General features: G+C 51.5%; 1 protein-coding gene across 1 annotated transcript in view; it reads right to left on the bottom strand.

The window, feature by feature from the left end:
* The window catches only part of LOC146064936 (scavenger receptor cysteine-rich domain-containing group B protein-like), an 87,140-nt gene that overhangs the window by 38,610 nt on the left and 22,246 nt on the right, over positions 1-26,284 (bottom strand). The window contains exons 3-5 of the mRNA XM_083178977.1: positions 18,310-18,624; positions 16,549-16,866; positions 15,852-16,175 (exon numbers count right to left, since the gene is read on the bottom strand). Of these exons, the coding sequence (XP_083035103.1) occupies positions 15,852-16,175; positions 16,549-16,866; positions 18,310-18,624 (957 nt within the window). The remainder of the gene's footprint in view (positions 1-15,851; positions 16,176-16,548; positions 16,867-18,309; positions 18,625-26,284) is intronic.

The following is a 26,284-nucleotide window of genomic DNA, read 5'->3' as shown; positions in this document are numbered from 1 at the left end:
CTCAGCTATATGCCTCTACCTCTGTGACATAGCTGAGTGGGGAGGAACCTGCAGGTATATCTGCCCTTCTCTCACAATAACTGGTGCTCAGCTATATGCCTCTACCTCTGTGACATAGCTGAGGGGGGAGGAACCTGCAGGTATATCTGCCCTTCTCTCACAATAACTGGTGCTCAGCTATATGCCTCCACCTCTGTGACATAGCTGAGATTGTTGGAGGAACCTGCAGGTATATCTACCCTTCTCTCACAATAACTGGTGCTCAGCTATATGCCTCTACCTCTGTGACATAGCTGAGGGGGGAGGAACCTGCAGGTATATCTGCCCTTCTCTCACAATAACTGGTGCTCAGCTATATGCCTCCACCTCTGTGACATAGCTGAGATTGTTGGAGGAACCTGCAGGTATATCTGCCCTTCTCTCACAATAACTGGTGCTCAGCTATATGCCTCTACCTCTGTGACATAGCTGAGGGGGGAGGAACCTGCAGGTATATCTGCCCTTCTCTCACAATAACTGGTGCTCAGCTATATGCCTCTACCTCTGTGACATAGCTGAGGGGGGAGGAACCTGCAGGTATATCTGCCCTTCTCTCACAATAACTGGTGCTCAGCTATATGCCTCTACCTCTGTGACATAGCTGAGGGGGGAGGAACCTGCAGGTATATCTGCCCTTCTCTCACAATAACTGGTGCTCAGCTATATGCCTCTACCTCTGTGACATAGCTGAGGGGGGAGGAACCTGCAGGTATATCTGCCCTTCTCTCACAATAACTGGTGCTCAGCTATATGCCTCTACCTCTGTGACATAGCTGAGTGGGGAGGAACCTGCAGGTATATCTGCCCTTCTCTCACAATAACTGGTGCTCAGCTATATGCCTCTACCTCTGTGACATAGCTGAGGGGGGAGGAACCTGCAGGTATATCTGCCCTTCTCTCACAATAACTGGTGGTCAGCTATATACCTCTACCTCTGTGACATAGCTGAGGGGGGAGGAACCTGCAGGTATATCTGCCCTTCTCTCACAATAACTGGTGCTCAGCTATATGCCTCTACCTCTGTGACATAGCTGAGGGGGGAGGAACCTGCAGGTATATCTGCCCTTCTCTCACAATAACTGGTGCTCAGCTATATGCCTCTACCTCTGTGACATAGCTGAGGGGGGAGGAACCTGCAGGTATATCTGCCCTTCTCTCACAATAACTGGTGCTCAGCTATATGCCTCTACCTCTGTGACATAGCTGAGGGGGGAGGAACCTGCAGTTATATCTGCCCTTCTCTCACAATAACTGGTGCTCAGCTATATGCCTCTACCTCTGTGACGTAGCTGAGGGGGAGGAACCTGCAGGTATATCTGCCCTTCTCTCACAATAACTGGTGCTCAGCTATATGCCTCTACCTCTGTGACATAGCTGAGTGGGGAGGAACCTGCAGGTATATCTGCCCTTCTCTCACAATAACTGGTGCTCAGCTTTATGCCTCTACCTCTGTGACATAGCTGAGGGGGGAGGAACCTGCAGGTATATCTACCCTTCTCTCACAATAACTGGTGCTCAGCTATATGCCTCTACCTCTGTGACATAGCTGAGGGGGGAGGAACCTGCAGGTATATCTGCCCTTCTCTCACAATAACTGGTGCTCAGCTATATGCCTCTACCTCTGTGACATAGCTGAGGGGGGAGGAACCTGCAGGTATATCTGCCCTTCTCTCACAATAACTGGTGCTCAGCTATATGCCTCTACCTCTGTGACATAGCTGAGGGGGGAGGAACCTGCAGGTATATCTGCCCTTCTCTCACAATAACTGGTGCTCAGCTATATGCCTCTACCTCTGTGACATAGCTGAGTGGGGAGGAACCTGCAGGTATATCTGCCCTTCTCTCACAATAACTGGTGCTCAGCTATATGCCTCTACCTCTGTGACATAGCTGAGGGGGGAGGAACCTGCAGGTATATCTGCCCTTCTCTCACAATAACTGGTGCTCAGCTATATGCCTCCACCTCTGTGACATAGCTGAGATTGTTGGAGGAACCTGCAGGTATATCTGCCCTTCTCTCACAATAACTGGTGCTCAGCTATATGCCTCTACCTCTGTGACATAGCTGAGGGGGGAGGAACCTGCAGGTACAGTATATCTGCCCTTCTCTCACAATAACTGGTGCTCAGCTATATGCCTCTACCTCTGTGACATAGCTGAGGGGGAGGAACCTGCAGGTATATCTGCCCTTCTCTCACAATAACTGGTGCTCAGCTATATGCCTCTACCTCTGTGACATAGCTGAGGGGGGAGGAACCTGCAGGTATATCTGCCCTTCTCTCACAATAACTGGTGCTCAGCTATATGCCTCTACATCTGTGACATAGCTGAGGGGGGAGGAACCTGCAGGTATATCTGCCCTTCTCTCACAATAACTGGTGCTCAGCTATATGCCTCTACCTCTGTGACATAGCTGAGGGGGGAGGAACCTGCAGGTATATCTGCCCTTCTCTCACAATAACTGGTGCTCAGCTATATGCCTCTACCTCTGTGACATAGCTGAGGGGGGAGGAACCTGCAGGTATATCTGCCCTTCTCTCACAATAACTGGTGCTCAGCTATATGCCTCTACCTCTGTGACATAGCTGAGGGGGGAGGAACCTGCAGGTATATCTGCCTCTCTCTCACAATAACTGGTGCTCAGCTATATGCCTCTACCTCTGTGACATAGCTGAGGGGGGAGGAACCTGCAGGTATATCTGCCCTTCTCTCACAATAACTGGTGCTCAGCTATATGCCTCTACCTCTGTGACATAGCTGAGGGGGGAGGAACCTGCAGGTATATCTGCCCTTCTCTCACAATAACTGGTGCTCAGCTATATGCCTCTACCTCTGTGACATAGCTGAGATTGTTGGAGGAACCTGCAGGTATATCTGCCCTTCTCTCACAATAACTGGTGCTCAGCTATATGCCTCTACCTCTGTGACATAGCTGAGGGGGGAGGAACCTGCAGGTATATCTGCCCTTCTCTCACAATAACTGGTGCTCAGCTATATGCCTCTACCTCTGTGACATAGCTGAGGGGGGAGGAACCTGCAGGTATATCTGCCCTTCTCTCACAATAACTGGTGCTCAGCTATATGCCTCCACCTCTGTGACATAGCTGAGGGGGGAGGAACCTGCAGGTATATCTGCCCTTCTCTCACAATAACTGGTGCTCAGCTATATGCCTCTACCTCTGTGACATAGCTGAGGGGGGAGGAACCTGCAGGAATATCTGCCCTTCTCTCACAATAACTGGTGCTCAGCTATATACCTCTACCTCTGTGACATAGCTGAGGGGGGAGGAACCTGCAGGTATATCTGCCCTTCTCTCACAATAACTGGTGCTCAGCTATATGCCTCTACCTCTGTGACATAGCTGAGGGGGGAGGAACCTGCAGGTATATCTGCCCTTCTCTCACAATAACTGGTGCTCAGCTATATGCCTCTACCTCTGTGACATAGCTGAGGGGGGAGGAACCTGCAGGTATATCTGCCTTCTCTCACAATAACTGGTGCTGAGCTATATGCCTCTACCTCTGTGACATAGCTGAGATTGTTGGAGGAACCTGCAGGTTTATCTGCCCTTCTCTCACAATAACTGGTGCTCAGCTATATGCCTCTACCTCTGTGACATAGCTGAGTGGGGAGGAACCTGCAGGTATATCTGCCCTTCTCTCACAATAACTGGTGCTCAGCTATATGCCTCTACCTCTGTGACATAGCTGAGGGGGGAGGAACCTGCAGGTATATCTGCCCTTCTCTCACAATAACTGGTGCTCAGCTATATGCCTCTACCTCTGTGACATAGCTGAGGGGGGAGGAACCTGCAGGTATATCTGCCCTTCTCTCACAATAACTGGTGCTCAGCTATATGCCTCTACCTCTGTGACATAGCTGAGGGGGGAGGAACCTGCAGGTATATCTGCCCTTCTCTCACAATAACTGGTGCTCAGCTATATGCCTCTACCTCTGTGACATAGCTGAGGGGGGAGGAACCTGCAGGTATATCTGCCCTTCTCTCACAATAACTGGTGCTCAGCTATATGCCTCTACCTCTGTGACATAGCTGAGGGGGGAGGAACCTGCAGGTATATCTGCCCTTCTCTCACAATAACTGGTGCTCAGCTATATGCCTCTACCTCTGTGACATAGCTGAGGGGGGAGGAACCTGCAGGTATATCTGCCCTTCTCTCACAATAACTGGTGCTCAGCTTTATGCCTCTACCTCTGTGACATAGCTGAGGGGGGAGGAACCTGCAGGTATATCTACCCTTCTCTCACAATAACTGGTGCTCAGCTATATGCCTCTACCTCTGTGACATAGCTGAGGGGGGAGGAACCTGCAGGTATATCTGCCCTTCTCTCACAATAACTGGTGCTCAGCTATATGCCTCTACCTCTGTGACATAGCTGAGGGGGGAGGAACCTGCAGGTATATCTGCCCTTCTCTCACAATAACTGGTGCTCAGCTATATGCCTCTACCTCTGTGACATAGCTGAGGGGGGAGGAACCTGCAGGTATATCTACCCTTCTCTCACAATAACTGGTGCTCAGCTATATGCCTCTACCTCTGTGACATAGCTGAGGGGGGAGGAACCTGCAGGTATATCTGCCCTTCTCTCACAATAACTGGTGCTCAGCTATATGCCTCTACCTCTGTGACATAGCTGAGGGGGGAGGAACCTGCAGGTATATCTGCCCTTCTCTCACAATAACTGGTGCTCAGCTATATGCCTCTACCTCTGTGACATAGCTGAGGGGGGAGGAACCTGCAGGTATATCTGCCCTTCTCTCACAATAACTGGTGCTCAGCTATATGCCTCCACCTCTGTGACATAGCTGAGGGGGGAGGAACCTGCAGGTATATCTGCCCTTCTCTCACAATAACTGGCGCTCAGCTATATGCCTCCACCTCTGTGACATAGCTGAGTGGGGAGGAACCTGCAGGTATATCTGCCCTTCTCTCACAATAACTGGCGCTCAGCTATATGCCTCTACCTCTGTGACATAGCTGAGGGGGGAGGAACCTGCAGGTATATCTGCCCTTCTCTCACAATAACTGGTGCTCAGCTATATGCCTCTACCTCTGTGACATAGCTGAGGGGGGAGGAACCTGCAGGTATATCTGCCCTTCTCTCACAATAACTGGTGCTCAGCTATATGCCTCTACCTCTGTGACATAGCTGAGGGGAAGGAACCTGCAGGTATATCTGCCCTTCTCTCACAATAACTGGTGCTCAGCTATATGCCTCTACCTCTGTGACATAGCTGAGGGGGGAGGAACCTGCAGGTATATCTGCCCTTCTCTCACAATAACTGGTGCTCAGCTATATGCCTCTACCTCTGTGACATAGCTGAGGGGGGAGGAACCTGCAGGTATATCTGCCCTTCTCTCACAATAACTGGTGCTCAGCTATATGCCTCTACCTCTGTGACATAGCTGAGGGGGGAGGAACCTGCAGGTATATCTGCCCTTCTCTCACAATAACTGGTGCTCAGCTATATGCCTCTACCTCTGTGACATAGCTGAGGGGGGAGGAACCTTCAGGTATATCTGCCCTTCTCTCACAATAACTGGTGCTCAGCTATATGCCTCTACCTCTGTGACATAGCTGAGGGGGGAGGAACCTGCAGGTATATCTGCCCTTCTCTCACAATAACTGGTGCTCAGCTATATGCCTCTACCTCTGTGACATAGCTGAGGGGGGAGGAACCTGCAGGTATATCTACCCTTCTCTCACAATAACTGGTGCTCAGCTATATGCCTCCACCTCTGTGACATAGCTGAGATTGTTGGAGGAACCTGCAGGTATATCTGCCCTTCTCTCACAATAACTGGTGCTCAGCTATATGCCTCTACCTCTGTGACATAGCTGAGGGGGGAGGAACCTGCAGGTATATCTGCCCTTCTCTCACAATAACTGGTGCTCAGCTATATGCCTCTACATCTGTGACATAGCTGAGGGGGAGGAACCTGCAGGTATATCTGCCCTTCTCTCACAATAACTGGTGCTCAGCTATATGCCTCTACCTCTGTGACATAGCTGAGGGGGGAGGAACCTGCAGGTATATCTGCCCTTCTCTCACAATAACTGGTGCTCAGCTATATGCCTCTACATCTGTGACATAGCTGAGGGGGGAGGAACCTGCAGGTATATCTGCCCTTCTCTCACAATAACTGGTGCTCAGCTATATGCCTCTACCTCTGTGACATAGCTGAGGGGGGAGGAACCTGCAGGTATATCTGCCCTTCTCTCACAATAACTGGTGCTCAGCTATATGCCTCTACCTCTGTGACATAGCTGAGGGGGGAGGAACCTGCAGGTATATCTGCCCTTCTCTCACAATAACTGGTGCTCAGCTATATGCCTCTACCTCTGTGACATAGCTGAGGGGGGAGGAACCTGCAGGTATATCTGCCCTTCTCTCACAATAACTGGTGCTCAGCTATATGCCTCTACCTCTGTGACATAGCTGAGGGGGGAGGAACCTGCAGGTATATCTGCCCTTCTCTCACAATAACTGGTGCTCAGCTATATGCCTCTACCTCTGTGACATAGCTGAGGGGGGAGGAACCTGCAGGTATATCTGCCCTTCTCTCACAATAACTGGTGCTCAGCTATATGCCTCTACCTCTGTGACATAGCTGAGATTGTTGGAGGAACCTGCAGGTATATCTGCCCTTCTCTCACAATAACTGGTGCTCAGCTATATGCCTCTACCTCTGTGACATAGCTGAGGGGGGAGGAACCTGCAGGTATATCTGCCCTTCTCTCACAATAACTGGTGCTCAGCTATATGCCTCTACCTCTGTGACATAGCTGAGGGGGGAGGAACCTGCAGGTATATCTGCCCTTCTCTCACAATAACTGGTGCTCAGCTATATGCCTCTACCTCTGTGACATAGCTGAGGGGGGAGGAACCTGCAGGTATATCTGCCCTTCTCTCACAATAACTGGTGCTCAGCTATATACCTCTACCTCTGTGACATAGCTGAGGGGGGAGGAACCTGCAGGTATATCTGCCCTTCTCTCACAATAACTGGTGCTCAGCTATATGCCTCTACCTCTGTGACATAGCTGAGGGGGGAGGAACCTGCAGGTATATCTGCCCTTCTCTCACAATAACTGGTGCTCAGCTATATGCCTCTACCTCTGTGACATAGCTGAGGGGGGAGGAACCTGCAGGTATATCTGCCCTTCTCTCACAATAACTGGTGCTCAGCTATATGCCTCTACCTCTGTGACATAGCTGAGGGGGGAGGAACCTGCAGGTATAGCTGCCCTTCTCTCACAATAACTGGTGCTCAGCTATATGCCTCTACCTCTGTGACATAGCTGAGGGGGGAGGAACCTGCAGGTATATCTGCCCTTCTCTCACAATAAGTGGTGCTCAGCTATATGCCTCTACCTCTGTGACATAGCTGAGATTGTTGGAGGAACCTGCAGGTATATCTGCCCTTCTCTCACAATAACTGGTGCTCAGCTATATGCCTCTACCTCTGTGACATAGCTGAGGGGGGAGGAACCTGCAGGTATATCTGCCCTTCTCTCACAATAACTGGTGCTCAGCTATATGCCTCTACCTCTGTGACATAGCTGAGGGGGGAGGAACCTGCAGGTATATCTGCCCTTCTCTCACAATAACTGGTGCTCAGCTATATGCCTCTACCTCTGTGACATAGCTGAGGGGGGAGGAACCTGCAGGTATATCTGCCCTTCTCTCACAATAACTGGTGCTCAGCTATATGCCTCTACCTCTGTGACATAGCTGAGGGGGGAGGAACCTGCAGGTATATCTGCCCTTCTCTCACAATAACTGGTGCTCAGCTATATGCCTCTACCTCTGTGACATAGCTGAGGGGGGAGGAACCTGCAGGTATATCTGCCCTTCTCTCACAATAACTGGTGCTCAGCTATATACCTCTACCTCTGTGACATAGCTGAGGGGGGAGGAACCTGCAGGTATATCTGCCCTTCTCTCACAATAACTGGTGCTCAGCTATATGCCTCTACCTCTGTGACATAGCTGAGGGGGGAGGAACCTGCAGGTATATCTTCCCTTCTCTCACAATAACTGGTGCTCAGCTATATGCCTCTACCTCTGTGACATAGCTGAGGGGGGAGGAACCTGCAGGTATATCTGCCCTTCTCTCACAATAACTGGTGCTCAGCTATATGCCTCTACCTCTGTGACATAGCTGAGGGGGGAGGAACCTGCAGGTATATCTGCCCTTCTCTCACAATAACTGGTGCTCAGCTATATGCCTCTACCTCTGTGACATAGCTGAGGGGGGAGGAACCTGCAGGTATATCTGATCTTCTCTCACAATAACTGGTGCTCAGCTATATGCCTCTACCTCTGTGACATAGCTGAGGGGGGAGGAACCTGCAGGTATATCTGCCCTTCTCTCACAATAACTGGTGCTCAGCTATATGCCTCTACCTCTGTGACATAGCTGAGGGGGGAGGAACCTGCAGGTATATCTGCCCTTCTCTCACAATAACTGGTGCTCAGCTATATGCCTCTACCTCTGTGACATAGCTGAGGGGGGAGGAACCTGCAGGTATATCTGCCCTTCTCTCACAATAACTGGTGCTCAGCTATATGCCTCTACCTCTGTGACATAGCTGAGGGGGGAGGAACCTGCAGGTATATCTGCCCTTCTCTCACAATAACTGGTGCTCAGCTATATGCCTCTACCTCTGTGACATAGCTGAGGGGGGAGGAACCTGCAGGTATATCTTCCCTTCTCTCACAATAACTGGTGCTCAGCTATATGCCTCTACCTCTGTGACATAGCTGAGGGGGTAGAAACCTGCAGGTATATCTGCCCTTCTCTCACAATAACTGGTGCTCAGCTATATGCCTCTACCTCTGTGACATAGCTGAGGGGGGAGGAACCTGCAGGTATATCTTCCCTTCTCTCACAATAACTGGTGCTCAGCTATATGCCTCTACCTCTGTGACATAGCTGAGGGGGGAGGAACCTGCAGGTATATCTGCCCTTCTCTCACAATAACTGGTGCTCAGCTATATGCCTCTACCTCTGTGACATAGCTGAGGGGGGAGGAACCTGCAGGTATATCTGCCCTTCTCTCACAATAACTGGTGCTCAGCTATATACCTCTACCTCTGTGACATAGCTGAGGGGGGAGGAACCTGCAGGTATATCTGCCCTTCTCTCACAATAACTCGTGCTCAGCTATATGCCTCTACCTCTGTGACATAGCTGAGGGGGGAGGAACCTACAGGTATATCTGCCCTTCTCTCACAATAACTGGTGCTCAGCTATATGCCTCTACCTCTGTGACATAGCTGAGGGGGGAGGAACCTGCAGGTATATCTGCCCTTCTCTCACAATAACTGGTGCTCAGCTATATGCCTCTACCTCTGTGACATAGCTGAGGGGGGAGGAACCTGCAGGTATATCTGCCCTTCTCTCACAATAACTGGTGCTCAGCTATATGCCTCTACCTCTGTGACATAGCTGAGGGGGGAGGAACCTGCAGGTATATCTGCCCTTCTCTCACAATAACTGGTGCTCAGCTATATGCCTCTACCTCTGTGACATAGCTGAGGGGGGAGGAACCTGCAGGAATATCTACCCTTCTCTCACAATAACTGGTGCTCAGCTATATACCTCTACCTCTGTGACATAGCTGAGGGGGGAGGAACCTGCAGGTATATCTGCCCTTCTCTCACAATAACTGGTGCTCAGCTATATGCCTCTACCTCTGTGACATAGCTGAGGGGGGAGGAACCTGCAGGTATATCTGCCCTTCTCTCACAATAACTGGTGCTCAGCTATATACCTCTACCTCTGTGACATAGCTGAGATTGTTGGAGGAAGTGTATTAGGATCTATGGATCGTTTCCCGTTTCTTTGCCTGACATTGTTTTACACTGTGTGTAGTTTCTAAATCTTTGTAACCATTTTTATAACTAAAGCTTTTTAATTATTCTTGGGATAAATAATAGGGTGGTTTATGCCACAACCTTCTTATACCCCTTTTATACCAAAAACGCCGGGTCGCACCCAGGATTTTGATCCCCGCTTCAACCCGGGTCCGACCCGGCGTACGCTCCCTTTTCCACCGCTGCATCCGCCCCTCCCCCCCCCGCCACTTGGAGATGACATCATCTCCAAGCGCCAATCGCCGCCGCCGGGACCCGGACTGCTGCGCTGGGGGCAAGCCCAGCACTAAGGTAATCTGCTGCCCCCAGCCCTTGTCCGGGAGGTGAATGGACGCCGCACACAGGCATCCATTCACCTCCTCCACTGCCGCTGCTGCTGTCCGCAGGTTGCACGTCCCCCATTGATGTAAGAGAGAGACGGGTCGGATGACCCGGTATTCCCATTTACACCGACCTCTACCCAGGTCCTAGCCGTGTTCTACCCAGGTCAGGACCTGGGTAGAAGTCCTGTGTAAAGGGACATGGCGTGACCCATTTACACTGCCGCTGACCCGGGTCTGACCCGCCGAAGACACAGGGTTTTGTGGTGGTGTATATTGTATTGTGTGGTCGGCTGTAAGAAAGGCGTACCTTGGGCTAAATCAGGCTTTGCTGGTGGCGGCATACCTGATATAGGGAACTCGTGTGTCCAAAGTGAAACCCCAGTCACGGCCGGTGCTGCTCGGATTGACGGATCTGGAGGAGTGGCCGGTGGGTCTGTGACAAGGCCCATGACTACACATCAGATAGCTGTGTTCCCGGTAGATATGCCAGTCTATGAGCAGAGAATATTTCCCACCTTGCAATGGGCCATGTTGGGAGATGGAGGAGATGGCCCAGCATGTACTAGGCTGTGTGCAGAGCCCCTCCTATGTACTTGGCGGTTTCTCTGTGGATGTACACAGCACCATTTTTCCCAGAGATTTCTGTGTACAGCAGCAGCCAACACATGACCCTCAGCACCAGTGGCGCCTGGACAGTGTTGTGAATCCACCACCCAGGAAAAGAGGAAAGAGTGATGACTGAGTGAGGGGCTGGTTGGGGGAAGAAAGGGGCTTATACTGCCCTCTATCCCAATACGTGGACCTTATACTGCCCCCTATCCCTGTACGTGGACCTTATACTGCCCTCTATCCCCATACGTGGACCTTATACTGCCCCCTATCCCTGTACGTGGACCATATACTGCCCCCTATCCCTGTACGTGGACCTTATACTGCCCCCTATCCCTGTACGTAGACCTTATACTGCCCTCTATCCCCATACGTGAACCTTATACTGCCCCCTATCCCTGTACGTGGACCTTATACTGCCCTCTATCCCCATACGTGGACCTTATACTGCCCCCTATCCCTGTACGTGGACCTTATACTGCCCTCTATCCCCATACGTGGACCTTATACTGCCCCCTATCCCTGTACGTGGACCTTATACTGCCCCTTATCCCTGTACGTGGACCATATCCTGCCCTCTATCCCCATAAGTGGACCATATACTGCCCCCTATCCCTGTACGTGGACCTTATACTGCCCTCTATCCCCATACGTGGACCTTATACTGCCCCCTATCCCTGTACATAAACCTTATTCTGCCCCCCTATCCCCGTACGTGGACCTTATACTGCCCCCTATCCCCATACGTGGACCTTATACTGCCCCCCTATCCCCATATGTTGTCCTTATACTGCCCCCTATCCCTGTACGTGGACCTTATACTGCCCCCTATACCCATACTTTGTCCTTATACTGCCCTCTATCCCTGTATGTGGACCTTATACTGCCCCCCTATCCCCATATGTGGACCTTATACTGCCCCTATCCCTGTACGTGGACCTTATACTGCCCCATTCCCATACGTGGACCTTATACTGCCCCCTATCCCCGTACGTCAGGGGTGGGGAACCTTTTTTGTGCCAAGGGCCGTTTGTATGGGGGGAAAAATCTTTTGGGGGCCATATGTAAAAATTTCTCTTACAAATTGTCCTGCTGCAGCCGTCCCACGCTGCAGTGGCTGCTTCTGAATAGGACTGACAGTCTGAGGCTGCTGTTGATTAAGAGGAATCTCGCGAGAACGACTGACCTCTCGCGAGAATTCCCCTGTACTTGATTCCTGGCAAAGCCGCCGGGCAGGTGGGTGGGCCACCTTATACTGCCCCCTATCCCCGTACGTGGAACTTATTCTGCCCCCCTATTCCCGTACGTGGAACTTATTCTGCCTCCTATCCCCGTATGTGGCACTTATGTTGCCCTCCTATACCCATATATGGACCTTATGTTACCCCCTATCCCCGTACATGGACCTTATGTTGCCCCCCTATCCCCATACATGGACCTTATATTGCCCCCCTATCCCCGTACATGGACCTTATGTTGCCCCCTATCCCCGTACAGGGACCTTATGTTGCCCCCTATCCCCGTACATGGACCTTATATTGCCCCCCTATCCCCGTACATGGACCTTATGTTGCCCCCCTATCCCCGTATATGAACCTCATGTTGCCCCCCCTATCCCCGTACATGGACCTTATATTGCCCCCCTATCCCCGTACATGGACCTTATGTTGCCCCCCGATCCCCGTATGTGGACCTTATACTGCCCCCCCTATCTCCGTACGTGGACCTTCCCAGGACAACCAGCCATCTACTGTATGAGAGTTATTTGTGCAGTAATACATTTATCGTGGGCACAATACAATGTGTGGTGGGCCCTATATAATGTGTGGTGGGCCCTATATAACGTGTGCTGGACACTATATAATGTGTGGTGGGCACAATATAAAATGTGGTGGGCCCTATATAACGTGTGCTGGGCACTATATAATGTGTGGTGGGCACAATATAATGTGTGGTGGGCCCTACATAATGAGTGGTGGGCCCTGTATAACGTGTGGTGGGCCCTATATAACATGTGGTGGGCCCTATATACTGTGTGGTGGGCACAATATAATGTGTGGTGGGCCCTATATAATGTGTGGTGGGCCCTATATAATGTGTGGTGGGCCATATATAATGTGTGGCGGGCCCTATATAACGTGTGGTGGGCCCTATATAACGTGTGGCGGGCCCTATATAACGTGTGGGGGGCCCAATATAATGTGTTGTGGGCCCTATATAAAGTGTGGCGGGCCCTATATAATGTGTGGTGGGCCCTATATAACGTGTGGTGGGCCCTATATAATGTGTGGTGGGCCCTATATGTGTGGTGGGCCCTATATAATGTGTGGCGGGCCCTATATAACGTGTGGCGGGCCCTATATAACGTGTGGCGGGCCCAATATAATGTGTGGCGGGCCCTATATAATGTGTGGTGGGCCCTATATAACGTATGGTGGGCCCTATAAAATGTGTAGTGGGCCCTATATAACGTGTGGCGGGCCCTATATACCGTGTGGCAGGTTCAATATAATGTGTGGCGGGCCCTATATAAAGTGTGGTGGGCCCTATATAATGTGTGGTAAGCCCTATATAACGTGTGGTGGGCCCTATATAACATGTGGTGGGCCCTATATAACGTGTGGCGGGCCCTATATAACGTGTGGCGGGCCCTATATAACGTATGGTGGGCCCAATATAACGTGTGGCGGGCCCTATATAATGTGTGGCGGGCCCTATATAATGTGTGGTGGGCCCTGTATAACGTGTGGCGGGCCCTATATAACGTGTGGCGGGCCCAATATAACGTGTGGCGGGCCCTATATAACGTGTGGCGGGCCCTATATAATGTGTGGCGGGCCCTGTATAACGTGTGGCGGGCCCTATATAACGTGTGGCGGGCCCAATATAACGTGTGGCGGGCCCTATATAATGTGTGGCGGGCCCTATATAATGTGTGGCGGGCCCTGTATAACGCGTGGCGGGCCCTATATAACGCGTGGCGGGCCCTGTATAACGCATGACGGGCCCTGTATAACGCGTGGTGGGTCCTGTATAACGCGTGGCGGGCCCTATATAATGCGTGGCGGGCCCTGTATAACGCGTGGCGGGCCCTGTATAATGCGTGGTGGGCAGTGTATAACGCGTGGTGGGTCCTGTATAACGCGTGGCGGGCCCTATATAACGCGTGGCGGGCCCTGTATAACGCATGACGGGCCCTGTATAACGCGTGGTGGGTCCTGTATAATGCGTGGCGGGCCCTATATAATGCGTGGCGGGCCCTGTATAACGCGTGGCGGGCCCTGTATAATGCGTGGTGGGCAGTGTATAACGCGTGGTGGGTCCTGTATAACGCGTGGCGGGCCCTATATAATGCGTGGCGGGCCCTGTATAACGTGTGGCGGGCCCTGTATAATGCGTGGCGGGCCCTGTATAATGCGTGGCGGGCCCTATATAACGTGTGGTGGGCCCTATATAACGTGTGGTGGGCCCTATATAACGTGTGGCGGGCCCTATATGCCGTGTGGCGGGCCCAATATAACGTGTGGCGGGCCCTATATAATGTGTGATGGGCCCTATATAACGTGTGGTGGGCCCTGTATAACGCATGGCGGGCCCTGTATAACACGTGGCGGGCCCTGTATAATGCGTGGCGGGCCCTATATAATGTGTGGTGGGCCCTGTATAACGTGTGGCGGGCCCTATATAACGCGTGGTGGGCCCTGTATAACGCGTGGCGGGCCCTGTATAACGCGTGGCGGGCCCTATATAACGCGTGGCGGGCCCTGTATAACGCATGACGGGCCCTGTATAACGCGTGGTGGGTCCTGTATAACGCGTGGCGGGCCCTATATAATGCGTGGCGGGCCCTGTATAACGCGTGGCGGGCCCTGTATAATGCGTGGTGGGCAGTGTATAACGCGTGGTGGGTCCTGTATAACGTGTGGCGGGCCCTATATAACGCGTGGCGGGCCCTGTATAATGCGTGGCGGGCCCTGTATAACGTGTGGCGGGCCCTGTATAATGCGTGGCGGGCCCTGTATAATGCGTGGCGGGCCCTATATAATGTGTGATGGGCCCTATATAACGTGTGGTGGGCCCTGTATAACGCATGGCGGGCCCTGTATAACGCGTGGCGGGCCCTGTATAATGCGTGGCGGGCCCTATATAATGTGTGATGGGCCCTATATAACGTGTGGCGGGCCCTATATAACGCGTGGTGGGCCCTGTATAACGTGTGGCGGGCCCTGTATAATGCGTGGCGGGCCCTGTATAATGCGTGGCGGGCCCTATATAATGTGTGATGGGCCCTATATAACGTGTGGTGGGCCCTGTATAACGCATGGCGGGCCCTGTATAACGCGTGGCGGGCCCTGTATAATGTGTGGCGGGCCCTATATAATGTGTGATGGGCCCTATATAACGTGTGGCGGGCCCTATATAACGCGTGGTGGGCCCTGTATAACGGGTGGCGGGCCCTGTATCATGCGTGGCGGGCCCTCTATAACGTGTGGTGGGCCCTATATAACGTGTGGCGGGCCCTATATACCGTGTGGTGGGCCCTGTATAACGCATGGCGGGCCCTGTATAACGCGTGGCGGGCCCTGTATAATGCGTGGCGGGCCCTATATAATGTGTGGTGGGCCCTGTATAACGTGTGGCGGGCCCTATATAACGCGTGGTGGGCCCTGTATAATGCGTGGCGGGCCCTGTATAATGCGTGGCGGGCCCTGTATAACGTGTGGCGGGCCCTATATAACGCGTGGTGGGCCCTGTATAATGCGTGGCGGGCCGTGTAGAATGCGTGGCGGGCCCTGTATAACGCGTGGTGGGCCCTGTATAACGTGTGGCGGGCCCTGTATAACGCGTGGTGGGCCCTGTATAACGCGTGGCGGGCCCTGTATAATGCGTGGCGGGCCCTGTATAATGCGTGGCGGGCCCTGTGTAACGTGTGGCGGGCCCTATATGACGCGTGGTGGGCCCTATATCTCCTTACCTGACTGTGAGCACATCACCTCGGCCTCCTCAGCTTCACATGTGTATTCTATGTTCAGAACAGCTGCGCACTGGGACAGGTTTGCTTCATGGCCACCACAATTCACACTGCGGAAATCTGTCCGGGGATCTGGCCCCCTGCGTAACGCCATAGCCTTTACCTCGGCCATTTCTACAACTGGGCCACAGCCGATCTGTTTGCAGAGTACCGCCTCTTCTGCCACGCTCCAGTTGTCATTACACACGGAGCTCTGCGTGTTATTGTGGTACACCTTCACCTTCCCGAAACATCTGCTGCCCCTAACCACCGCCACCTTGGAAATCACTGGACAGAAGAACAAAGCGTTAGCCGACAGAACTGTCCTAGAAGAAATACAGTACTAATATGTTCCCCGTCCTGGGAGAGTGACAGCAATGTATCTCCATAACGACAGAACGCAAGTGCAGCTAATAATCCATAAGAGAACAGGCAGCCATCGCGGACATCAGCGATTACAGTGGTAGAGGTCCTGATTCACAAGAGATCGCAGGTGAGTGCAATTCATGCGATCAGAGGGATATCAGTGCACGCTCACCTGTGAGCACTGGAGCTGCAGCTCTGCCGACACCTGGATCGGATGACCAGTAGCAGATTGGTGACAGGGAAGCACTGGACCTGTATGACCACAGCTGGTAACATAAAGCCGATCACCTCTTACCTAATGAGGAGCAGACCACTCCGGCGTGTACATTGTATAGACATGGCTCCTTACTCCACAGACTGACACTGCACTCAGACAGCTGGGACTCCGCTCCTGTGCACTGAGTTTTCTCCACCGTCTGCATCCGAGCTTCAGGTCCCATGACATGCTCCTGGATCTTCTGGACAGGACCACAGCCCAGCTGTCTGCACACTACAGCAGCTTCCCGGAGGTCAAACTTCCAAAGGCAGAGTCTATGCCAGGTCTTATCAAGGGACACTTCAACTATCCCATCACAGGTTCCAGAACCATTCACCAGTCTAACACCACCGACACCTGAGAGACAACAAGGAGACCATGGTGATACATGGGAGACAAACAACAAGGAGAATAGGGTATTACAGAACATGGGAGACACACAACAAGGGGAACATGGTGTTACATGGGAGACACACAGCAAGGAGACCATGGTGTTACATGGGAGACACACACAAGGAGACCATGGTGTTACATGGGAGACACACACAAGGAGACCATGGTGTTACATGGGAGACATACAACAAGGAGACCACGGTGTTACATGGGAGACACACAACAAGGGGAACATGGTGTTACATGGGAGACACACAACAAGGAGACCACGGTGTTACATGGGAGACACACAACAAGGGGAACATGGTGTTACATGGGAGACACACAACAAGGGGAACATGGTGTTACATGGGAGACACACACAAGGAGACCATGGTGTTACATGGGAGACACACAACAAGGAGACCATGGTGTTACATGGGAGACACACAGCAAGGAGACCATGGTGTTACATGGGAGACACACAAGGAGACCATGGTGTTACATGGGAGACACACAGCAAGGAGACCATGGTGTTACATGGGAGACACACAAGGAGACCATGGTGTTACATGGGAGACACATAAGGAGACCATGGTGTTACATGGGAGACACATAAGGAGACCACGGTGTTACATGGGAGACACACAACAAGGGGAACATGGTGTTACATGGGAGACACACAGCAAGGAGACCATGGTGTTACATGGGAGACACACACAAGGAGACCATGGTGTTACATGGGAGACACACACAAGGAGACCATGGTGTTACATGGGAGACACACAACAAGGAGACCACGGTGTTACATGGGAGACACACAACAAGGGGAACATGGTGTTACATGGGAGACACACAACAAGGAGACCATGGTGTTACATGGGAGACACACAACAAGGAGACCACGGTGTTACATGGGAGACACACAACAAGGGGAACATGGTGTTACATGGGAGACACACAACAAGGGGAACATGGTGTTACATGGGAGACACACACAAGGAGACCATGGTGTTACATGGGAGACACACAACAAGGAGACCATGGTGTTACATGGGAGACACACAGCAAGGAGACCATGGTGTTACATGGGAGACACACAAGGAGACCATGGTGTTACATGGGAGACACACAGCAAGGAGACCATGGTGTTACATGGGAGACACACAAGGAGACCATGGTGTTACATGGGAGACACATAAGGAGACCATGGTGTTACATGGGAGACACATAAGGAGACCATGGTGTTACATGGGAGACACACACAAGGCGACCATGGTGTTACATGGGAGACACACAAGGCGACCATGGTGTTACCTGGGACACACACAAGGCGACCATGGTGTTACATGGGAGACACACAAGGAGACCATGATGATGTGTAGATACAGCATGACCATGAACAAGTAGAGGGCACCCGGTACTCACCAGAAGATGAGCAGGTGACCCCTGCACTGTGCTGAGTCGTTGTTTCATCTCGCTCTCCCCATGTTCCCAGTAAACACTGGGAGACATCGTGCTCATCTCCCGTACAAAGTACCTTTTCCAGAACATAACCATGAACCAAACCCTCTCCCTTCCAGGCCTCCACCGAAGGTCCACATTTCAGCTGTCTGCAGATGACATCAGCTGAATGCCTGTCCCAGTGTTCATCACTCAGCCAGCTCCAGGTTTTATTGTACAAAACTTCCACTCTACCCTGACAGAGGTCACGTCCACCAACCAGCTTCACCTGCGAGAGAACTGCCCAAGAGACGTAGCATCAGTAGAGCTAGTAAAAGGGTTGGCGTCATTACGCTATGAGGACAGAGAAGGGGAGACATGCTTAACGTGTACACATATATCAGGAGCCAATATAAGGAACGGCCAGGCAACCCCTTGACTTTGAGGTCAGAGACCAGGACATGTGGGCATACGCTCAGGCTGGAGGAGAGAAGATTCCGCACCCTTACAAGGAAAGGCAGTACAAGTATGGAATACTCTTCTAGAAGTGGTGTCGGCAGATGGAGAGGGGTGTCGGCAGATGGGGAGGTGGTGTCGGCAGATGGGGAGGGGTGTCGGCAGACACAATAAATACAGGGTTTGAATAAAAAGTAATGAGACCTATTTTTTTCTGTCTATCTATAGATCTATATCTAGTGCGGAGAAGATAAGTGTCAGTCCGGGGCTCGTGAAAACAAAAGAAGTGTAGTTAGATAGTTAGTTAAGTATTATGTTACTATGGTCTACGCCGTTTCGGTCTTTAGGACTCTTATAGTGTGTACACACGGTTAGAATTGGCTTCCGATGTTCCCGATATAGGGAACATCGGAAGCCAAATCACATGCCTTTTTAGGGCTTCCGAGCCCGATGCGCGCTCCCGTGTGAGCGCATATCGGCAGCCAGATAGAGAGGGCAGGTAACACTATATAGTGTATATTGTGCCCCTCTGGCATGCCGTGCGATGCCAGTCCCGATACCATCTGATCGCGTGTACACACCTTTACAGTGAAAGAAAACAATGTGTTATATATAAAGTTCCAGCATGCTGGGCATTAAAGGGTCTGCTGGGACTTATAGTTCCACAGCAGTACAATTAAGGAAATGAAACACAAATACACAATAAAAGTATAACTGTATTACATACTTTATTTATAGAGATACTTACCTTGACACATAGGTATGTCTCCTCCATCCGACGGTCCTGAAGAAAATCCAATGTGGGTACCTGTGGAAGGAGTCTATACTTACGGGGGTCCTCCGGCGTAGATCACGTCCTCTTCTGTCCAAGCAGCATCAACAGTCTTGGCAAAACTACGCCAACCCACGGACTAAGTGAGGATAAGCTGCAGGAGGTGTGTTTACATTCTGTGGCTCCTCCTCCTGAATAGCACTATTGGCTTCCTATCCGCCAATCAGGAATTGCTAGGCCGCAAGGTGGCCAATAGTGCTATGTGGGAGGAGGAGCCGCAGGATGTAAACACACTTAGTCCGTGGGTTGGCGTAGTTTGTTTTTCTGTTTTGCCAAGACTGTGGATGCTCTACGCTGGAGGACCCTGGTGAGTATGGTTTCCTTCCACAGGTACCCCATAGGCACCAGCGGATGGAGGATACCTATCTATGTGTCAAGGTACAGTAGGTAAGTATTTGTATTGTTATGGAACTACAAGTTCCAGCTCGCCCTTTAATGCACCACATGCTGGGACTTCAAGACCCTGCATGTGGTCCAGGCTTGCTGGGACTTGTAGTTCCACAACAAAACACAATCGTTTATTCTATTTTTACACATTTATCAGCCCAGTGGCCAGCACCCAGGGCCACCGGGGACAGCCCCGGGCTTCAGCCTGGTCAGGTAAATTCTGGAGGGGGGGGACCCCCTTCATTGGGGGTCCTCACTTTCCCAGCATCCTTGCCCATGCTGACCACTCAGGGGGTGAATGATTTGACCGGGGGGACTTGTATAAAAAGTCTCCCCCCGGATGTGGCATTACCCTGCTGGCTGGTTAGGCCTGATGATGGTTCTTGAAATACGGGGGACCCCTACTCATTTTGTACCCCATATTTTGGGAACCAGGACCAGCCCTTGAGCCTAGTGCTAGTTTTATAAAATCCGGTGGGACCCCTATTTGTTCCACCCTGTGATTTTATGAAACCAAGACCAGCCTGGTTATCCTCAGGAGGGGGGTTATGCTCAGGAGGGGGGTTATGCTCAGGAGGAGAGGGGGGTTATGCTCAGGAGGAGGGGAGCTATGCTCAGGAGGGGAGGGGGGTTATGCTCAGGAGGGGGGTTAAGCTCAGGAGGGGGGGTTATGCTCAGGAGGGGGGGGGGGTTATGCTCAGGAGGGGGGGTTATGCTCAGGAGGGGGGGTATGCTCAGGAGGAGGGGGTTATGCTCAGGAGGGGGGGTTATGCTCAAGAGGGGGGGGTTATGCTCAAGAGGGGGGTTATGCTCAAGAGGGGGGGTTATGCTCAAGAGGGGGGGTTATGCTCAAGAGGGGGGTTATGCTCAGGAGGAGGGGGGTTATGCTCAGGAGGAGGGGGGTTATGCTCAGGAGGGGGGTTATGCTCAGGAGTGGGGAGTTATGCTCAGGAGGGGGGTTATGCTCAGGAGGGGGGGTTATGCTCAAGAGGGGGGTTATGCTCAGGAGGGGGGTTATGCTCAGGAGGAGGGGGGTTATGCTCAGGAGGAGGGGGGTTATGCTCAGGAGTGGGGTTATGCTCAGGAGTGGGGAGTTATGCTCAGGAGGGGGGTTATGCTCAGGAGGGGGGACCCCGTGCAGTTTTCATGACTAAAAATCGCTCCATATTGCATATTTTTGCTGCAAATTTGCATCTCGTTAAATAGTTGAATTCAAGCAAAATAATGTGATTTAAAAAATATGCGATAAGGTTTGATTTTGGAACCTGGACATCAAATATAATCAAGGTACATAACATAAATAATCAAGGTACAGATTGACATATAACCAGTCGCTACGTAGAGCGAGCAACACAAAGGGCTTTGGAGGGGCATAGTGAAGCATGATAAAATACAACAGTTCTTAAACCCAACCAATGGGAAGAAGCTAACATTTAAAGCGGAAACATTAGGTTACGGTCCTATGGCGAGGAGGCATCTGGGGGTTCATTGAGGCTGAACTGCTACAGCTGGGTGGAGGCCGCGGGGTGGAAGAATTTGGCTCCTTCTCCCTCTGTGACATACATGCGCCAAGGTAACCAACGGGAGTGAGAGGAGGAGGGTTTGGGTGAGATAGGGAGGAAATTGGTTTCCATGAGGAAATGGTGGTTTGTTTTAGACACAACCTGGAGAAAGGATGGGGGGGAGGGTTGTTTCCATTGCTGGGCCAGATTTGCTCGTGCAGCAATGAGTATGTGTACAAGGACGTACGTTTTCTCTGGTGGGACCTCCTGGGGGTACACATGGAATAAGGCGATAACTGGGGTGGGTGTGAGGGCAATCTGGAGGGTCGTGGAGATTAACTTGAAGACCTCCGCCCAGTACTCCGGGAGTTTGGGGCAGGACCAGAAAATATGGTATTTGTTACCCACACAGCCACACTGCCTCCAGCACTGGTTTGAGCAGGTCGGCCAAAAGGTGTGGAGGCGGTCAGGGGTTAGATATAGCCTATTGATCAGCTTGATGTGCATCTCAGTGTGGTTTAAGCAGCGGGACATTGCGTAGGAGTATAGAAAGATCTGTCGCCAATGAGAGGGCTGTCTCCCATATCCTGTGAGCAGAGGTCTTGGAGAACTCAGAGGGGGTTATCAAGGTTTTATACCAGAAGGAAATATCCCCTTAAGTAAATCAGGGAGGGTCTGGAGAGAACTGTCTGGGAAAGAGCATCTGGGGGGGGGGGGAGTAGTTTTGGAAGTGGGCTTTCCACCAGTGTGCAAGTTGTAAATAGTGAAAGTTTTCAGATGTGGGAAGTGAGAACTGGCGTTGAAGGGAGGCGAAGGGGAGCATGGACTGGACGTCCAAAACGTTGTTAAGGGAGCCAATCCCACAGGCTTTCCAGATGGTTAGCCGAAGGTTGGGTATTAGTTTCGCCATGGTAGTGATGGGTAAAGTAACAATGAGGGAGGACGGGGCCGGTAGAGTGGCAGTCAATTTGTCCAATGTATACAGATTAGATTTGGTGGATGGGAGTAGATTCAGGAGGTCTGGTCTGATATGTTTTGGGATTTTAAATAGGTCAAGTAGTGGGATGTGGGGGGGAATGGGATTGTTCGATGCTTACCCAAGCTCTGGGGGAGGCAAGGTCAGTGTAGTGTTTGATCGGGGCTAGGAGGCATGCTGACTGGTAGCGAAATAGGTCTGGGAGGTCGAGTCCTCCAAAGGCTCTGGGGATCGACATCTTAGAGCGGGCCATTGCAGGGGGTTTGTCACGCTAGCAGTATCACCAGCTGGAGTGTAACGGAGGCTAGGTGCCTTGATGTAAGGTTTTTGCATAGACGACAGAAGGGAGGGATGCAATTGGATAAAAGAAAACCAGTTTTAATAAAGATACTGCGATACAGAAGATGAACTGTGTCACGAAATGGGTGTGTGGAATCAGTCGTGACTGGAGTGGTCAGATGGTGGATTGATGGAGTGGTGCGGATCTCAGGAAGAGAGGCGTGACCAGCCGGAGATGGGTTAACACAAACAGGTTTATTGAAGGAACTCATATAACAGATAATGTAACCAGGATCAATACTTCTTGATTGGACAAATAATAAATAGATGCAAGTCTCTGATAAATAACAAGTAACAAGAGATAGCAGTCCTTTGCAAAAATAAACAAGATGGCAGTCCGTTCAAAATAAACAAGATACGTGCCGGTAGTTCTGTGAGGATAAGGCAATGTTCAAGATTTGAGTTTAGAGAAAAGGATACCTGAAGATTGGACAATTGGCTGACTGAAGATTGGACGACTGGATGACTGAAGATTGGACTGCTGGATGACTGAAGATTGGACTGCTGGATGACTGAAGATTGGACGGCTGGATGACTGAAGATTGGACAGCTGGATGACTGAAGATTGGACGGCTGGATGATTGAAGATTGGATGGCTGGATGACTGGATTACTGAAAGCTTACAGCAGAGACGTAGCACAAAATGGCTGGATGCAGCTTGTAGCAGGCAGGTCAGGAAACTGGTATCAGGACAGGGTAGCGACTTGGCGTTGACACAGGAACAGGTGACGGAGATAACAGAACTGAAATGGCTGACTTGGCATATAACAAATAACTGAAGAAAACTGAGGATAAACACAGGAACTAGATGAGCAGGAACTGGAGCAGAATAGGACAATTTGTGGACCAGACCGGGAGCGCTGGACCAGCCAGACAAGCAGAGCCTCTGGGAGCTGAACGCTGAAGACTCACGCAGGGATTCCAGGAAGCAGGTTTGAACTGCACAGAGCATCCAGCACATACAGCAGGAAGACAAGTTGCTGAAGTCAGTTCTGCCTCTGTGAGCAAGATATTTATCCCCCTGCCTTGTATTGATTGGAGGAAATGACAGAGGGCAATCTGCAATCTGAGGCATGAATCCAGAATACTTCAGTCTGAACTAAACAGGTGAGCCACATGGAACAGGAGAGCAAAGGGTTACAGGTGATTCCAGCTTCTGTCTGGATTTCCATCAGGTGCACCAATCAATGAACCAGCAATGCACAGACTGTGTGGCAGCATGAATGGAGACAGAACTGAATCAGACTGAGACACAGAGCAGAATCACCATTCAGGTAAGCTTGACTAAGCAGATCTGTGACAGTACCCCCTCCTTCAGGGTGGACTCCGGACACCTATACCAGAACCTTCTTTGGAAGGGAGCTCTAGGTTAACGACGATGCTTCTTCTTTTTCTTAGATGAATGCTTTGATTTTTTTGAGGAAGGTGAAGCTTTAGGTTCTGCAAAACAGGCATCAGAGAGCACAGGACCTCCCAGGAAGGGAGTTGCATCATAATCAGAATCATACTCTGAATTTGAGTCTTGGTCTAGGGTCAGGATTGTAGACCTCTTAGTTGAATTCAAACTCCCTGAAGGACCACCGAGGTAGCATGAAGCGGAAGATCCAATACATATGGTGGGTACTGACGAGGCAGATTCCTTTTCAGAAGATGATCCTGGAGAATTGGGCAGTCCAGAGGAAAAAAAACACAATGGGTGGACATAGATGTGTACCCAATTCTAATGTCCATAGATTCGGGTATCGATAGATAATTCTTTGAAACATTGAAGGTTCTAATGCATTGTTGAGATGGCTTGCAATCTTGGATGGATGGCAAAGAATGGCCGGTTTTGGCCACTGGATGACTTTTAACTGTAGTGGTGGAGGAATTCTTACAGGGAGTCTGAGAACCGAACCTTTCCACTACGGCCTTGGAGAAGGATGTCAGATCTCGAAGTCTGGAGTCGTTAGATTTATAAAGCGGACTAGCCCACTCCAAAGCTTCTCCTTTAAATGACAAAAACAGGTAACTGACGATGTTGGCTAGCGTGAGACCAGATGAAGGTTCGGTTTCCAATACAGACAAATATTGGTTCACCAGGGCTTCATAATGGAAAAGATCCCCATCAAAATAGATGGGCGAATATTCTCTGTTTGAATCTTTAAATGATGGAATTGGGGCTTTGGAAGGCTTCGGCTGATCAAGAATCTTGGACTTTTTAGGAAAAACTGGAACCACGGAAGCCTCAGACAAGGCAGGCACATTGAGTGTTTTGTTCATTGCAGACCCCTCGGATGCCTTGGGCAAGGCAGTCTGCACTGGAATAACTGGAACAACCTCAGGCCCGGAGGCCAGGGCAGAAGTGTCCTTAGGCCCGGAGGCCAGGGCAGAAGTGTCCTCAGGCCTGGAGGCCAGGGCAGAAGTGTCCTCAGGCCCGGAGGCCAGGGCAGAAGTGTCCTCAGGCCCGAAGGCCAGGGCAGAAGTGTCCTCAGGCCCGAAGGCCAGGGCAGAAGTGTCCTCAGGCCCGGAGGCCAGGGCAGAAGTGTCCTCAGGCCCAGAGGCCAGGGCAGAAGTGTCTGACTCTCCTCCAGGGTCTCTGGTATACAGGACCCCCTCCTGGGACTGGACACTTGGAATTTCCCCCTCTTGGAGCTTGACACCTGAATCCAGACCCTCCTGGAGCCAGACACCTGGAATATCCCCCTTCTGGGACTGGGCACCTGGATTCACCCCTACTTGGGACTGGACACTTGAAATCCCATTCTGGGACTGGACACCTGGATTCACCCCTACTTGGGACTGGACACTTGAAATCCCATTTTGGGGCTTGACACAGAAAGCCCTCTTCTGGGACTGGAGACAGTGAACCCCCTCTTGGGGCTGGAGACAGTGAACCCCCTCTTGGGGCTGGAGATTTTGAACCCCCTCTTGGGGCTGGAGATTTTGAACCCCCTCCTGGGGCTGGAGACTGAGAGCCCCCTCCTGGGGCTGGAGACTGAGAGCCCCCTCCTGGGGCTGGAGACTGAGAGCCCCCTCCTGGGGCTGGAGACTGAGAGCCCCCTCCTGGGGCTGGAGACTGAGAGCCCCCTCCTGGGGCTGGAGACTGAGAGCCCCCTCCTGGAGCTGGAGACTGAGAGCCCCCTCCTGGGGCTGGAGGCCACAAACCTCTTCTTGAGACTGGAGATGCTGAACTCCCCTCTGGGGCTGAAAAGGCTGAACCCCCTCTTGGGGCTGGAGACGGGATACTCGTTCTGAATATTTAGCACAAGATACCTCTGCTGGGGCTGCGGTATTGGACAACCCTCCTGAGGTTGATGAGACAGACACATGCTTTTGGGCAGGAAATCCTGAGACTCCACCTCCAGTAATGGATACAGGAACCTTCCCAGGAGCTCGGTGGACAGCAGTAAAACCGTGTTTGGCCAAGATGATCTTTGTTCCAGGGCCCCAAGTATTAACTCGGGTTTCTTTCTGAGCTGTAACGGG

This window comes from Crinia signifera, chromosome 3, assembly GCF_055691185.1.
Source record: "Crinia signifera chromosome 3, ASM5569118v1, whole genome shotgun sequence".
Lineage (NCBI taxonomy): Eukaryota > Metazoa > Chordata > Amphibia > Anura > Myobatrachidae > Crinia > Crinia signifera.
This window is presented reverse-complemented; position numbering and strand designations above follow the sequence as displayed.